At 41.8% G+C, this 17,522-nt stretch overlaps 1 protein-coding gene across 3 annotated transcripts; it reads left to right on the top strand.

Annotated features, from left to right (window-relative positions):
- Positions 1 to 2,187: 2,187 nt before the first annotated feature.
- LOC306936019 (uncharacterized protein) lies at positions 2,188 to 16,159 on the top strand. Of its 3 annotated transcripts, none has more exons than XM_079519432.1 (13): positions 2,188 to 2,330; positions 4,434 to 4,603; positions 6,560 to 6,638; positions 6,729 to 6,812; positions 7,171 to 7,263; positions 7,877 to 7,914; positions 8,046 to 8,114; positions 8,596 to 8,630; positions 8,736 to 8,804; positions 11,492 to 11,586; positions 11,995 to 12,114; positions 13,391 to 13,572; positions 14,593 to 16,159. In XM_079519432.1, the coding sequence occupies exons 3-13, from the start codon at positions 6,561 to 6,563 to the stop codon at positions 14,819 to 14,821; spliced, it is 1,092 nt and encodes a 363-aa protein (XP_079375558.1). In that variant the 5' UTR covers positions 2,188 to 2,330; positions 4,434 to 4,603; position 6,560; the 3' UTR covers positions 14,822 to 16,159. The 3 variants fall into 3 exon arrangements, with proteins under 3 accessions (XP_079375558.1, XP_079375557.1, XP_079375559.1); XM_079519431.1 differs by lacking the exon at positions 2,188 to 2,330 and adding an exon at positions 3,706 to 3,806; XM_079519433.1 differs by lacking the exons at positions 2,188 to 2,330; positions 4,434 to 4,603 and adding an exon at positions 3,722 to 3,806.
- The last annotated feature ends 1,363 nt before the right edge of the window (positions 16,160 to 17,522 follow it).

The following is a 17,522-nucleotide window of genomic DNA, read 5'->3' as shown; positions in this document are numbered from 1 at the left end:
TTATGTTTAATCCATGTCAGAAAAACTACATCAAAAGAGTGACTTGTAAAAACATTTGGCAACTTAACACATTGTACATCAATAGGAGGCATTGCACAGCATTACAAAGAAACTGTCCAACCTTTCTGAAATACTTCAAATATTTATTCAAATTTAAAAAAAGTCCACAAATGATCACAGGATTGTTATTGAATGTGATAAACTGACGATTGAGCCTATGGCAGCCCCCTAGTACCTCCCTCTTCACATTCAATAGATCCCGTGATCTTTTGTGTCCAGATGTAATTTCCTGGGGTCTAGTAGGACCATAGTAAATAAAGTCAGTAAAAAAAAACATATTTAGCAACTTGCCCTCTCTAATAACCTAAAACATGAACCTTGGTTGAAAAAAAAATAGTTTATTTTTAGCTTTCATTTAGCACAACTATTACCTTACAGAGTCAGTCAAGAGTCAATGAAACGCGAACGTTTCGTTAGTCAAATGATGTCTGTTATAAAGTGTCAAACGACAATGTATTATGCATGATCAATTTATCACGGCTCATGAAGCAGATATGTCAGATTAATAAGCAGCAAATGTAACAGGAAAGAGCGCTTGATACAAATGTAACTCTTGTGACCATTCAGAAGCCATCAATAAAACGGGCCGTTTACCAGTTGAACTTGGCTTTAGAAAAGTTTACAGTACATGGCAGTAAAATGCTTTTAAAAAGTCAGGGAAAAATATGCTTTATTTTTAATTGACACAATTTTCTCTGTAGTTGTGAAATGGCTTCATTGGTCCAATCTTAAGCCCATAGTGTCATCCTTCAATGGGTTGAGAATCTCATCTGAAACGCATCTGTGATTTGTTTTGGTTGAATGTATAAAGTATAAATAACAGTAATTCTCCATGTTATGCCATTTCAGTGTGTCTCCTATGAAGGCCAGTTGCCTGAAAACATTCTGTGGTAGTATTTAGGCTACTTTATAGACTTTATGGACTTTATGTTTTTGGTAATGTAACTTATTAATTGATTTGAAGTGCTTTTGAATCATGTGTTTAGTGTATTGCATATTTCTGGACAGAGGGTGTATTTGTGTGTATTTGTCTGGGTGCTCCTGAGCATTGCATTGCTACTTGCTTGCTTCACATACTCATTTAGATGCTGGCCTGTCTGTACAGGACTTAGTGATGCACAAAAATATTGGTAGCGTCGGCCGATATTTCATTAAATCGATTGACAGTTATCAAAATAATTCTGATAGTTTTCACCTTTTATTGACTTTTTCCCCCTCCGATATTGACCAATATTTCAGATATTGACTCAATAATAATGATGTTTGTTAACCTCCTGTAACTCCAAAATGTTCATTCTTTAGGAAATGCAAAAAAACAAAAGCATACTGCCTCATCAAAGTTGGTATTGTAACTTTATATATTGTCAATTGCTTGCATGAAAGGGGGAGAGGTGGTGGAGCTAGCTGCTTTAGCAGACAGTTTGAGGGTCCAATGGAGTTGAGGTTTTGTCCGAAGCTCTTTTTACTACTTTTCATTGGTTCGATATTTTCTTAACCAACACACAGACGTAAAGGGTGTCCAATATCACTGATTCATGCAAAAAAAGAAATAGTTAGGTGGTTTCCTCCCGACAGCAACGAATAAGCTATTATACATTGGTATCGGTTGATTTGACCCTGCATATTATCGGATATTGATATGGGCCAAAATTCCAATATTGTGCATCTCTACAGGTATAACTGTCTCAATGTTCAAGGCTTTTCTTTATTGTTAAATCATGTGTGCAGAATAATATTGATAAGAGTTACATAAAAGTTATTTTTGTCCGGCTTCCTTCAGGCATTGCAGCAGCATAGATAATCAAAGTAATGAAAGAAAAGGCGAAACGAAGCGGCAAACGACGGAAAGAAAAAGCAAATGACAGTAGTCAACATGATTTATGCACCAACGGCATAACATTTGTTCAGCAGCACTCTGGTATCATACATCAGTTACAGGAAAGGAACAGTCTAGAGCTCTAAGGTTCTCTAAAGTTCTTTATCCTAGATTGTCGATGTCAAGAATGTAAACATTGTGTGTGAACTTTTGTGTTGTGTCTAGTGTAGTGTCCCGTGTAAAAATATGAGCATGCCAGGATTGTAAGTGGCCTTGGCCTGCCTCTCATGTGAGTACACACCAGTGTGTAGAAACGCCATTGCATCATAATACCTCAGCTTTTCTAAGTAGGCCTACTACTGAAAGACGCTTTACATAAGGAGGGAAGGAAAAAAGTACAAGAATAAAAACGGTAAAACTAAAACAAGAGCCTATGGAAAAGCATTTTTAACAGGTGAGTGCGGTTTTCTCCTGGATGTGCATGCGTTTAAGTGTCCTTCCTTGAGCAAGACACTGAACCCCAAACTGTTTGTGATGAGCATGTTGTTGCCTTGCATGGTTTCCTCCTAGCCTGGTAAACAACCCCGGTCGCAGAATTCACATGAAATGCCTTTACTAGGCTAGTTTCCTCTGCCACTGGTAAAATGCAAAATTGTAAATGTGAAATATTAGACAATACAGTAGAGTAGGCTAGCTATCAGCTATGTGATTCATCCATGGCTTCATTTCAACTAAGGGGTCCTTGGCCTTTAAAACATTGAAGTTATTTTCTTTTTTCTCTCTTTTTCCTCCTCCTGAGAAGTAACGGTTTTGGACCTAAAAGGAATCCACCCGACAGTGATGGTAGGCTAAAGCAGTGGTTCACAAAGGGGTCCTTGAGGCAGTTCCAGGGGGTCCCCAGGTAAATGATAGTTTGGAACCAAATGGACCCTTTTGGGTCTGTAAAAAAAATGGTTCCATTTGTACACTCAGAGTTAAATTAACATTGATTTTACAATATAAATTGGGGTTCCAGAGATAGAAATGCCATTAATTGGGGGTCTGTAGCCTAATGCATGTAAAACTGGGGGTCCTTGAAATGAAAATCTATATCACTATAGAGCTGTAAAAAAAAAAATCGTATCTTTTGGCATATCTTTTCAAATGGGGGTCCGTGGGATAATTAGTGTCAATTTGGTTGGGGGTCCTTGATATGAAAAAAGTTTGGGAACCGGCGGGGAACCATAGCTCTAATGCCGTTCTAAATGCAACGGCATTAGAGCTATGGACCAGAGCTAGGGGAACCACTGCTTTAGAGCAGTGGTTTCCCAAGGTGGGGTCCGGGGACCCCCAGGGGTACTTAAGGGAGTTTCACCAACTAAATGATAGTTAGGAACCAAATGGACCCTATTTGGTTCCATTTGTACACTCTCAGAGATAAATTAACTTTGATTTACAATATAAATTGGGGTCCCAGAGATAGAAATACCATTCAATAGGGGACCGTGGCCTAATTCAGGTAAAACCAGGGGCCATTGAAATGAAAATGGTTGAAAATCACTGCTAGAGCTGCAAAGATCTTCTCTTATGGAGGTCATATTTTCAAACGGGGGTCCTCGGGCTAATGAGTGTCAATTTGGGGGTCCTTGACGTGAAAAAATGTGGGAACCCCCACCCCTGCTTTAGTTTAGAGGGCCCCGTTTTTGCACTTTAGTTTAGGCTTCTGTTTGGGCACTCCTAGTGCTACAGGACCCCAGTTGTTGTGCTGCAACCCCCCCCCCCCCCCCCCCCCCCCCCCCATGGCTGCAACTGCGAGTTGGTGTGCACACTGTGCAGCATTGCCATTCATTGTGCACGCGAGACATATAAGCTGCAGTTGTTGTGCAGTGTAGTCCACTGTATGGAGCTACAGTAGCCAGACAGCATACATTCAGAAAGAGTTCTTGAGCAAGTAAGTTCATTTTCGGTTTAAATAGTGTAATATGAATTCATGCGGTTTCTTTGCCTGCATTTGCCATGCAGAATTCTGCAGGGACTGTGTTAGCATGCTACGTTAGCTCAAGTCAATGGGGTTTGAATCTATGACTCGATCATTCCCATACAAATAGTGCCGTTTAATTCTTTATAGTTCATTGATTGAGGTGGTCTTAAACTAAAGTTTGAACGCACTAGGCATATTATGTGTACTGTGCAGTTGTGTGCACTGTCTACGCTAGTAGTAATATACAAGTACATTCATTGAGTCCAGTCTAATAGTACAAATGTGCTAAATGCAACTACTGTGCTACTTGTGCTGTACGTACACTAGTTATCATAGGACATCTTCTCATTATCCTACTATTCCAGTATTCCAGATACCATTCATTCACCATTGATACTAACATACGCATACCATTGTGCAATTAACTTCCCATTCTTTGAACCTGCATGACTTTCACTTCACACACACACACACACACACACACACACACACACACACACACACACACATCTGTGTGCATATAGATAACCCATAATAAAACGTCATAAAGATAACACTGAAACTTAAGAGGATCTCTCTGTCTTTTGCACAATCCAGTTACAACTTACTGCACCACTACTGCCAAGTCCTGGGACCGCCCACAGGAATCAGACTTCCCTCTCTGCCCTCATCGGTTTCGCTTTGGTTTCACACAGGCACCACGATAGGCTACTACTCAAACATTAACACCATTGCATTTGTGCTGCATTGTTTCCACGGACAAAAAGGTAAAACGCCTATATGTTAATCGTGTAATTTATTGACTTTTCATGTTTTTGGTAAACTACCGGTGGTTGTTATTAGTGTTGATTTGATGTGCTTTAGAACATTCTAAGTAATATGTCATACAGTCACAGTACTATAATGTTGCATACTTGGAGTCTTGGGACAGAGGAGGGGGGTGGGGGGTGTTGAGCACCTACCCTTTTGGCCCTGAAGTAACCTTTTCAAGGCCTGCTCAACACCCATGGCATTTGTCAAGAAGACATTTGACAAATAATACATTCACCTTAAATAAACTGAGCTGGCTGCCGTCACATTCCCTCCAAGCTCCGTTGCAGATGCAGCATTGTTTTCATCAGTGTTTGTTTGGAGTCAGTCAAACAGACTGGACAACCCGGCTATCTGACTCTGGGCAGGTGCACCTAGAAAGTGGTGCACTGAATTTTCAAGGCACCCACGAATCACGATAAATACTGGGGAAGTTGAACCATTGGCTAAATGTACCCCACAGCATTTGGTTCTCCATGTAAACCATTTTTGAGAAAATCTTAATACTAGCTAACACTGATTGGTCTTATACATTGACAAATAACAAATATGTATGTTATATAGTTTTAGACCTGGATACATTTGCTTTGACATAACGGTTATAGAGCTTCGCAAATGACAGTAAACACAATGTTTTGGGCCGATCAAATAATTTGTAAGAAGAAAAACATGGCAGGATACATCGATTTTTGTTTTGTTTTTCTTCTTACAAATTATTTGATCAGCGAAAAACATTGTGTTTATTGTCATGATGTGTCACAACTCGAGTTGTCTTTGTCCGTGGCGTAATCGTCTTTAAATAAATACTTTTTGAAAAGTCCACGAGGAAAATTAATGAGAAATTCACTTCTGGTTCTAGCGTTGTCATGAAAGGGGGCGGGACTACAACACTCTATAACTGACACATAGAAGAAATTCCTTTGACCAGCATAACCCTGTTTTTGTGTGTGCTAATACCACTTCAACCATGCACTTCCTAACTCCACAGCCAGGTGGAAATGATGGGTAACTGAATTTAACATGACAACACATGTGTAGCCTACAGCTCTACAGGGGGCATGGTGCACTGGGGTAGAGGGACATTTAACATCTCTCATTTAACATGACAACACATGTGTAGCCTACATGGTGCACTGGGGTCATCTCTCCCTGTGTTAACAGCCTTGTTCTAATGATGATCCTGGTCTACTGTTAACTGGCTGCATCACATAATCATGATAACATTACACCATTCAGAAGGAACACATTGTCATTTAACATAACAAACGCTAAATTCATAGTATTACTTTACCAGAATGAATGAATGAATAAACCTCTACATGAATGAAATCTCCATTAGTCCACTGTAGTAAGCAGAATGAGACAAATGTGAGACTCGGGTCATAACTTCTCTTCAGTAAACCTAGTTTATTAGAAGTTACAGACCACTCTGGCTTGTAGCAACTCATAATGTAATAATGCCTCATTATGTAATAACGGCTCATAATGTAATACATGAAGTGTAATTAAAAACTCAAAATGTAATAATGAACTCATAATGTAATAAAAAATAGCGCATAATGTAATAACATATTTTTCTATAATGTAATAATATTATGAGCCGCTATTACATTATGAGGCATTATTACATTATTAGTCGCTGCAGTCTTGCTGTTACATGATTTGTCCGGTGATGCGAGGGACAGGGTAACAGGGCCAATCTCTTTTGGTGGAATTAGTGTGCATGTACTGCCATATATGTATGCATGTATGTTGGCTGTGCACAGAGTTAGGTGTGTGTGTGTGAGAGAGAGAGAATGGGGCCAGATGTGACCTCAGGGTCAGTAGCATTGTAGCACACATGAACTGTCTCCATGGCTGTCTGCTAGTTATCCTGTCTGGATCTAAATACTTTTTTTTGTGTCAAATTAAAGAATGAAGAGAAGGAGGTCCCCTTGCCCATCTCCTCATGGAGACAGTGATATAGAGAAGTTGACTTTTTCCAGATCAGAGGTAAGGGGTGTGTGTGTGTGTCTGTGCATTTATGTGCGTGCATTTATGCATGTGTGTATAACTGTATAACATATTTATATATGTCACCAGTTGAAGAAGATGATCGAAGAAGCAGTCCTCAGTGCAGGGAATGCTCGTGAGGAACGCTATGAATCTGCCCTGTACAAACTAGAGGTGTGTGATTATTGTCTATTTGTACCATTGTGGTACATCATTGCTGTCGGGCAGAAAGTAGAAACCTCTTATCGCCATATTCCATCTTTTTTGTGTTATTTTGTAAATCACAGCGGTATGTTAGCTAGCTAAGCAGAGTGATACTGTATATAAAATGTAGCGGTATCAAGACAATAATTGGTGCTTTGCTGCCTCAAATCGCAGTGTGTTGTGAGCTTGTAGGTCGGGACTATTTTTAATATTTAAAAATGTTTAACATTCTACGGGGACACCAGGTTGAAGCCATTTGAATCATTACATAAAATTGAAGCATATTTATTGTTGGACTAATGTCTGCATTCTCTCTCCTTTCTGTTAGGAGCACATTAAGAAGGTGAAGAGGAGGGGGAATGCTGCTTTTGCATATATTAGGAAGCTGGGAATCAGCGGCGATCTAGGCAACAAACAGGAGGTTGGTCACATGCACATATTATTCTTAACCCATTCTGGGTGGGTGTTTTAAGCATTATGTTATACTTTGGCTATTGAAAATTATTAGATCTACAAGCTCATGAGCTTGTAGGTCTGCTATTTTAGAAAAATCGTGAAAATGCGGCACAGATCTTTGAATATTCTTTCAGAGCGAATGTTTTTAACTCAAATCTTTGCTTCTGAGGGGTTCCTGGAATAACATATTTTCAGATGGGGGTCTGCGGCCAATAACATATCATGTTTGGGGTCCTTGACATGAAATATTGAGCACCACTAAAGAGCGTCCTTCTTTAGATGAACTTAACACATATTAGTTTTTTATTTATTTATCTGTACACATTCACTTCAAACATGTAGGCCTCTAGTTTGAGGGTGGGCACTAACAAAATATCCCATCAGTGCTAAAGGAAATGCTATTGGTGAATTTGTGGGTTGCCATTCATTAGGCCCACCTTTATCAGCACCAGCTGGACCCTTAACGCAAAGCCCTCATTTGTGATGCGGATAAACATTGTTTACCGCCCTCAAACTAGAGCCCATAGAATTGAAATAAAAGCAGACAGATTTGTAAGCAGACTTGTGGTGTCTTACAGCAGTTGCCATCTCCTGCAGTGGACGTCAAGGTGGACCGGTATGTTTACTCAAACCATCAAATTCCCTTCAACTAATGAATAGAGAAAATGAGTTTAGTTTTATAGTATTATTATCGTGCTAATGTTCAATATATTATGGTACTATTTCTCTACCCATTCTGTGTCTCAGAAGTGTGCTGTGCCCCCTGCCTCTCCACCTCCCCACCTTCCCAGACTCCTCGGAATTCTGCACTAAAAGGTAAACATTTTTGGACTTCTTTACGTCTGGAAGCAGTTACGCTATAATACATGTCCCCCCTTCTCAGCGGACGTTTAGACGGGTGTAGTACTTAGTTCAGACTAGTCATTGGCCCGACAAACGACAACCTACCTCAAACCCTAACCTAACCATAACTGCAAGCACGGGAGCAGTGCATGTCGGACTAATGCTCCGTCGGAATTACGTGCGGACCCCGTTTAGACCAGTGGTCATTTCAACACTAATGCCTGCTGCTTCAATGTGACAAGTGGGTTAATTAACGAGGCTTATTAAAAACATTAAACCACATAGAAACGTGTTCATGCCTTTGTCTTCTAGAAGTCTGTCTATTCATTTGAAGGTTTTCTCAAGCTCAAGAACTCGGATGACAGAGTCAGATGTGTCCCAGCAGCAGGCATTTGTGATACTGGGGGTGATACTGCTGTAACATTTTAATGCAGTGTGATATTTCTATCTTCAGGTCAGAGGATGACCCCATGAAAATGGAGTTACATGGTAAGGGCCTGACCTCTTTCGGTCTGTATGTGTATATTTTGTTTGTGGACACACATTTCTTGTTAGTGAACAGTATATAATATAATATAATATAATTTATTTCAGACAAGAAACACATAAAGATCCTAGAAGACAGAACAGAATCAATACAAGAAATGGAAGCAGATACTGAAGGTAAGGTGTCTTTGTATATCCAACACGGCCAACTGAACGCTTAAAGGGTGATGAGATACGAGGCAGATTCTGTTTTGTTTGTTTTCCAGTGCGGGTTAAAACTATAAAACTATTGCAGATAAAAAATACTCCAGGTTTGAGCCGCTACGTGGCCCTCACAGTCACCTAGACTAGAGTATGTTGCACTGCCGATCTGACATATGTCTGAGTCGTAGTGTTGGGGGCTTTGTCAGAGTAGTCGTACTGTACCTGTCTGTATGTGTGTGCGTGTCTTTTGTGCCCATATACTGTATAGAGAATCCCTAATATCATCAGTATGGTCATACCCTGCATTGGCATGCATATTGACATATCAGTCGGATCGGCAGTTCTGGACAACTGGACAGGCCTATCCATATGCTTATCTATGGGCATTTCTTTTTCTTTCTCTTTTTTTTATCCCAAGATTTTGCAACCCATTTTCTTTCACCCAATGTAATCCTGGGCTCTACACTTCCTCTGCCAACCTGCGGGGGGGGGGGGGGGGGGGGGGGGGGGGGGCATGAGGAGTCCAAGCTGCTTCTTTTCACCTGACGGGGGAGAATTTCCCCAGCCGGACGTAGCGTGTGGAAGGAACACGTTATTCCGACCAGTTCCGTTCCCCTCCATCAGGCGCCCCGGCTGGTCAGGGGGAGGTAGTTTTACTGCATGTTTGCACCCATCAAACCCAGTGTTCCAGGATCAAAGCATGAGAACCCGCCTGCCCTGAGCCATTCTTGTGAGGGTACCTACCCTAGGGGACACAGGGAGAACATGCAAACTCCACACAGAAAGGCCCTTTCGCCAACCCCGCCTCGGGTATGGCCACTGGAGGAGGGAACACGCCTCCAACGCCCACAGCGTCCCCAGCGGGAATTTAACCCAGGACCTTCTAGCTGTGAGGCGACAGCTCTACCGACTGTGCCACTGTGCCCCTATCTATGGGCATATTGATCGGATCAATACGCGGCGGGCACTGCACTCCATCTGGTCGTGGCCATGGTCGGCCTGCCCATTAGCCAATTTTAGTGTATATAGGATGACAGTCTGCAAGATTTCTGTGATGTAAGCAACACAGCTGCAACCAATATAACATTAATACTGCTAGATTTTGATGTGTTAAATGCACACACACAATTTATTCCGATGTCCCGTTGGTTCGACTGGCCCCATTATAACTAACCCTGGGCAGTGGCACACCTAAATACAACACTCGCATTATTAATTTTGTTATTGACCCATTTTGGGCGGGAACCCCTTTTGGTGTTAGCATTATGTTATGCTTTAGCTATTGAAAAATAGCAGATCTACAAGCTCATAGCACGCCACCGAGTGGCGCGCTACGAGCTTGTAGGTCTGCTATTTTTGAAAAATCGAAGAACCACTGACATAGAAACATAGCTTTTTCAGAAAACTGTCGGGATGTAGAAGACATTTATAGAATCTGATCTCAGGTCAAAATGGGTTAAATGCAGCTGTGTGCAAGACGGAAATAGCAAGATATACCATATCCGGTCTGCTTCCTGTATCTGTGTGAAGTGGGCGGACACCGTTTTAGGAGATGGGAAGCAGGTTGGAGTCTATGCGTTCCAATGGATGAGTGAGAGTGAACACAGCTTCTGAATCATTCTTTATCTCCATGGTCACTGAACTAAATTTGGGATCTGATCCGATCGCCACAAAAATTAGGAGACCTTTCTCTGTCCCAGCAACACACTCTCGCGGGATCTAGCACAAGGAACCATAGGACGTTTGAGAGATTTGCCGTCTGACTCCGTCTCCCACTTTAGGCCACTTGTAGGATTTGTGTAGCATGTCGCCTCTAGTGGCTCCAATCGGGATGGACTATCTTCCTAAATGAACAATCTTCTTTGGCTGTGTTCCTTACTAGCCTGCCATTTGTTTGCTTTTGTTTTTAACCTGTTCATCAGTTAATTCCTTGATGAAGGCTTAACCGCAGAAACGTTGGATTCATGTCTTTCTCTGCGTCCTAATAAAATATTACTTTGGCTATCAGTGTTTTTTTTCAAGATTCCCTCTTCAGTTTATTCTCCTGTGGCCCGGCACAACTTTAAGGACTTTGGTGTTTTTAACCTGAACAGGAAAAAAGAGCACAATACAAAATCAGCCTGAGTTTCAAGTACGCTATATCATGTGTACTTTTAGACATTATTTTTCTTTAATGGTGTCTGTCTTCTATAACAACCATGGCACTATGTTCTTGATCCTTGCATTCATTACAGCTGATTGATGATGAATGCATTTAATTATTCTACTGTTGCATGCCAGTTGCTCTAGACCAGTGCTTCCCAAACTGGGGGTCGGGAACCCCAGGGGGGGGTGCCCAAATTATTTTGGGGGTCCCCAGATCATTAGCTTAATGTGCAACATTGTTTTCTTACTCCAGTCAACAAACCAACATACGGTACAGTTTCAGTGTATACGGGGTCTCTGCACATTTATAAAGCCACTATTTAAGGACTTGAAAAAGAAAATGTGGGAACCCTTGCCCCAGACAGGAGCCATACAGTAGCTGTGTAAAGGGAGCAAAAGTGCAGACCTACACCATCTGCTCTAACTATTCATTTCCCCATAGGGATGCAGGCATCCAGTTCTGTTGTGAATAATTGACAAATTGTTCTTGTTTTCCTCCCTCCTGTTTACCAAAGCCATGAAGAGCATCATACGCAAACTGAAGGAAGAGCCTCTCTCGCCTACAAAACAGTCCACCCTTTCTGATACTTCCCATTCTCCGCAGAGCAACGTAGGAACCCCTTCAGTCAAAGTGACACTTCATAAACGCATATAAATGACATGTTTTGTACATAATAAGCTTTCCGGCATAACAGCTAACTAGAAAACTAAGAGTTGTTCCGTCAATCATTTGTTGTTTCCCAGGGCAACGGTTATTCTAAGTTCACACATTTTGTAACATCTATAGGGCAGCTGTTATTGTTTACAGCCTGGCCAACTTTAAAGCTGCACAACAATCCTCCTTTTAAAGCTGCCTGTAGGATTATCTCCGTAATGTATTGTAGAATAAAATAATTTATATTATGCTAGTTGTAGATTTACTGTAGATGTTTTGTAGTGGTGGCTTTCTTGTCATTATATCACATTAAGCTTTACCATTTTCACCTACCTCTCCATCCGTTGTTTGGTTTGTTGTTAGTTTCAGGGCTGGATAAAGACAGAAAACCCGTCTCCAGGACATTCACCAACCCACGACGAGATGCAGGTTGAGGGCGAGGACCGCAAACCTCTCTGGATTCAGCAACATTCAGCACAGAGGGTACTAGTATTCATGCACGCCACACACATGCACATTTGTGACCAGATTTGACTGAGAGACTGCCATCGCGCAAATTCCAGAGAAAAATATTTTTTTTCCCCAAAATGAGTTTATAGCACAGGCAGACTCTTCACATACTAGAGCATGTCTGAAATAAGTGTCAGGGCTGAAATCGACATATAAATATGAAATAAATGCTTGAACATGTAGCTGGGTGTAATGTTAGAGACCACAGAAGTGAACCTTTCAAGCCTGTTCTCTCAACTTGCTTTTTTTTGCAAGACATTACTCTATAAGCCATATCTCCAAAACTGGTGGGTCAAACTGAACAACCAATGTGTCAATTTGAACCTATGATTCCCTGCTTTCATATGACATGAAAAAACGAAAATTCAAAAAAATCCAATGGCAGTCCCTCAGTCAAATTTAGTCACATTTATTAACAACGCGCAAATAAATGATGACTCCTAAAGATACCGAGTCAGGATAGTAGACACACCACCATCATCATCAGCGGTCACTCTAAACGAGTATGATTGGCCTGCGTGGGGTCGTCTATTTGTGGGTTCTGAGATGGCTGTAGAGGCCGATCGATGACCCACATATTTTGGTGCAGTGTGGGCAGAGAAAAGTGGAGGTGGTTGGTTGTTGGTGGTGGTGGTGGAGCGATGCTGTCGCTTTGTCTCTGCGACACAGTGGAGCACTGGAGTTCCATCTCATGTGTTGCTCCTTCCTGCATGGATTTTCTCCATGAGCACGCACGCACGCACGCACACACACACCACAAACATGAAAGGGGAACAAATCTCTGCAGGAGGCACGCCCCGATAATAAGTCTACTGCTTACACTGTATGACACAGTAACGTCAAACTGCATGTTTCTCTCAAATTCTCTCTGTCCGTGTCCAGCACACCTTACTAATGTGTGTCTCTCCCTTTCTATATGTGTGCTGTATGGTGTAAAAATGCACACATGTGCGCATGTTGTCTGATAGGAAACAGAAAATAGAGAATTGAGTCAGTGTGCACAAGAAATATAACGGTATAGTAGTTTTACTAGTTTATGAGATTAGCCACAGACAGACACGCACACAGCAATATATTCATCGTGGCAGTTTTTTTTCATTATGTATGCAGACACACACACACACACACACACACACACACACACACACACACACACACACACACACACACACACACACACACACACACAATCCATTCCTTGTATTTCTGATTCATATTTCTTACCCTGTGCCTCATCTTTTTTTCACAGGATGACTACAACTACCCTCCTTTCCCGGACACACCGTTTCCGTTGGCTCTGAATTGGGAGGCAGCCTCCTACAACATCCCCCAGGCACCCGCCATACAGGCGGCCATCATCAACAACCCCGCTGGCCTGAACATTTACTGGAGCATAGAGGAGAAGGACGCACTCACTATAGACTGCTACAGGTATAGAGGAGAAGGACGCACTCACTATAGACTGCTACAGTAGAGGAGAAGGACACACTCACTATAGACTGCTACAGGTATAGAGGAGAAGGACGCACTCACTATAGACTGCTACAGGTATAGAGGAGAAGGACGCACTCACTATAGACTGCTACAGTAGAGGAGAAGGACGCACTCACTATAGACTGCTACAGGTATAGAGGAGAAGGACGCACTCACTATAGACTGCTACAGGTATAGAGGAGAAGGACGCACTCACTATAGACTGCTACAGGTATAGAGGAGAAGGACACACTCACTATAGACTGCTACAGGTATAGAGGAGAAGGACACACTCACTATAGACTGCTACAGGTATTGGCAGAGACATGATTGCCCCGTCGTTGTCGTCATATCTTTGAAGGTGAAACCCAAGTTTCAACCAATGAAATATTCCAAACAAATTGCATTTTTCCTTTTTTATTGAGAGAAAGTACTATGAATGCCATGGCAGAGACATTGATCCTTCAGGCTCTGATTGCATTTGATTGTGCAAAAATGCTTTTTCAATGTACCTAAATCCCCATTTATGAAGTTACCCTGATGTGATCAATATGATCATAGTTTGGCCTGGACTCCAGGCATGCCTAACACGGAACTCCATATATGGTAATAATGGGGACATAATGGGGACACAGACAGACGATACAATGGGTGTGCATAACTGGGTGGGGCATGGATTTCCAAGTTTCCAACTTGCATCGTTCCCCACTTGCTTTGCTCCCGAGTAGGCTGGTACCCAAAAGGCACAGCCAACAGAACCCAGAGATCTAAAAATTGGGACTACTGTATGTTACTTGTTTTATGTGAAGCACTTTGGGTTGCATTTTATGTATGAAAGGTGCTATATAAATAAAGTTTATTATTATTATCTTTTTCCTCCCTCTTTACATCTCTTGTCCTTCTTCTCCCTCCTCCTCATCATCATCAATTATCTTATCTTTTGATGTTTCTTCTCTCTCCTCTCTCCTTGCTGTGCAGTGTCTTCAGGACAGTAGAGGATGCGAAGGGCAGCGGCGTCTTCAAGGAATGGGAAAAAGTGAAGGAGGTGGCAGCTAGAGACGTGCCCATGTATCTCAGTCAAACTAAACTCTTAACATGTAGACCTGACTACAAGGTCGGCTTCACCGTGGTTGGCAAAGACAGGTTTGGACGCTATGGACCTTTCAGCAACATTATATTCGAAACACATCCGGCAGTGGCTCCCTAAATATCTACCCCCCCCCCTCTCTCTGTGTGTGTGTGTGTGTGTGTGTGTGTGTGTGTGTGTGTGTGTGTGTGTGTGTGTGTGTGTGTGTGTGTGTGTGTGTGTGTGTGTGTGTGTGTGTGTGTGTGTGTGTGTGTGTGTGTGTGTGTGTGTGTGTGTGTGTGTGTGTGTGTGTGTGTGTGTGTGTGTGTGTGTGTGTGTGTGTGTGTGTGTGTGTGTGTGTGTCATTTTTCGAATCTAGGTTGATTTTTCACAGCGAATAAATGTATAAATGAGGTATCACCAAATGAATAGATGTGTAATATTTGGAATATTTTATAAAATCTTAATTCGTCTATGTAATAATGCGACCCAATTTTTGATTTAATAGTTTTATCTTGCCATCGAACACCATGTTGTGGAACCATGTTGTTCAATAAGTCTTAAAGTTTGATCCTTTCTGTCGTTACTTTTAACGCTCCTGTAAGTAAAAATATGGAATGAAATATGGAATATCAAACTGGCCCCCACCATCGAGAATTAAATCTCGCCTTAACACCCACCATTGGGGGCACGGTGGCGCAGTCGGTAGCGATGTCATCTCACAGCTAGAAGGTCCTGGGTTCGATTCCCGCTGTGGGCACTGGGGCCGTGTTCTCTCCTCTGCGTCATCAGTGCCCATACCCTAGGTGGGCTTGGTCAAAGGGTCTTTCTGTGTGGAGTTTGCATGTGTCCTCATGTCCCTTAGGGTAGGTGCCATGAAGTAATCCTGATCTCTATACTGCCTCCCCCTGGCGCCTGATGGAAGGGAAAGGAACTGGTTGGAATAACATGTTCCTTCCACGCGCTACATCCAACCGGGGAAAAAGAAGTGGCTTTGACGCTCATGCATAGAAGGAAGCATGAAGTCATTCCGTTGCTCTTCCCAGGTTGGCGGAGAGAGTGTAGAGCCCAGGATTACATTAGATAATTGACACTGGGTGAAAGAAATGTTACAAAATCGTGGGATAATAGTAAAAGAAAAAAAAAGAAAGGCCCACCATTATACTGTAACTTGGCTTTTAATTCCGTTTGAGACTTTCTGTGGTCTCTGGTTTTGTTTCACTGTCCGCTGATGCTGCTGTCTTTTGTATTCTTCAGTGATGTCTCCTTTTGTTTATTTTTTACTGTGTTTTTAGCTGTTTTCTGACTTTTAGCTCATACAGTGTATTGGATCGGAAGTCAAATTACATTACTGTAGTCTGTAGTGTAAAGGCTTGATCTCTCATGGTCTCCTTTTATACACGATAAATAATAATAATGCATTTCATTTGTATTGCTCTCTTTGTTCACAAGTAAGCTCAGAGTGCAAAAGGTAAAAATAAAAATAAAAAAACGGGTTTCAAGCACAAAAGGTTATTGCTCACACAAAATGTTTCATGAAAAGGCCTTCCTAAAATAGAAAGGTATTTAGGCCTGTCTTAACCCATACTGGGCGGGAACCCCTTTTGGTGTTAAGCATTATGTTATCATTTAGCTGTTAAAAAATAGCCGATCTACAAGCTCATAGCGCGCCACCAAGTGGCGCGCTACGAGCTTGTAGATCTGCTATTTTTGAAAAATCGTGAAAATGTGGTGCAAATCTTTGAATATATATTCTTTCAGAGCGAACGTTTTTTAACTCAAATCTTTGCTTGAGTGGTTCCTGGAATATCATATTTTCAGATGGGGGGTCGGCGGCCAATTACATATAATGTTTAGGGGTCCTTGACATGAAAATGTTTGAGAACCACTGACATAGAAACATGTTTTTTGTTGTAGAATCGTCCTCAGGTCTAAATGGGTTAACCCATTTAGACCTGAGGACGCATCTGTGTCATATTATAGCTTTTAACCCATTTTGGGCGGGAACCCCTTTTGGTGTTTTAACTAAGCATTATGTTATACTTTAGCTATTGAAAAATAGCAGATCTACAAGCTCATAGCGCGCCACCGAGTGGCGCGCTATGAACTTGTAGGTCTGCTATTTTTGAAAAATCGTAAAAATGCGGCACAAATCTTTGAATATATATTCTTTCAGAGCCAACATTTTTTATTTTTCAACGTCAGGCCTGAATGGGTTAAAAGAGTCCAGTGTCTACGGTGCCCTTATAAGTCACAGGCGCGGTGCAGCCGAGCATAGGTTATGTAGAGCAGTGGTTCCCAAAGTGAGTTCCGGGGACCCCTAGGGGTCCTTGAGGGAGTTCCAGGGGGTCCCCAGCTAAATGATAGTTAGGAACCAAATGGACCCTTATGGGTCTACTCTGTACCTAATGGGTCCATTTGTAGACTCGGGAGTTAAATTAACTTTTAATTTTACAATATACATTGGGGTCCCAGGGATAGAAATGGGAGACCGCAGCCTAATTCAGGTCAAATGAAAATGGTTGAGAATCACTGCTGGAGCCGTAAAAAATCTTCTCTTATGGGTGTCCTTGACATATCATTTCTAATGGAGGTCCGCAGGATTATTAGTGTCAATCTGGGGGTCCTTGACATGAAAACGTTTGGGAACCACTGATTTTGAGAATCTGACGTCACTATGATGTCATCAAAAGTCATGCTGTAATTATGCCAGTCTGCAACACCAGGCATGCGGCATGCCAGGTGTTATGATGAATGCTATGATGAATTGAATATGGTGGGCCTTATTGTAAACAAGTGTAATACTTTGTGGTGTAGTCCACAGTTAACAGTTTTTGTATTG

This window comes from Electrona antarctica (assembly GCF_951216825.1).
Source record: "Electrona antarctica genome assembly, chromosome: 14".
Classification (NCBI taxonomy): Eukaryota; Metazoa; Chordata; class Actinopteri; order Myctophiformes; family Myctophidae; genus Electrona; species Electrona antarctica.
The sequence above is the reverse complement of the archived record's forward strand: the minus strand, read 5'-3'. Positions and strand labels throughout refer to the sequence as shown.

Excerpts from the sequence above, each read along its gene's own strand:
- LOC306936019 (XM_079519432.1), top strand. The coding sequence starts at position 6,561 with ATGAAGAGAAGGAGGTCCCCTTGCCCATCTCCTCATGGAGACAGTGAT. Across the intron at positions 7,915-8,045 it reads GTGGACGTCAAGGTGGACCG|AAGTGTGCTGTGCCCCCTGC; the intron begins GTATGTTTACTC and ends TCTGTGTCTCAG. Across the intron at positions 13,573-14,592 it reads CTCACTATAGACTGCTACAG|TGTCTTCAGGACAGTAGAGG; the intron begins GTATAGAGGAGA and ends CTTGCTGTGCAG.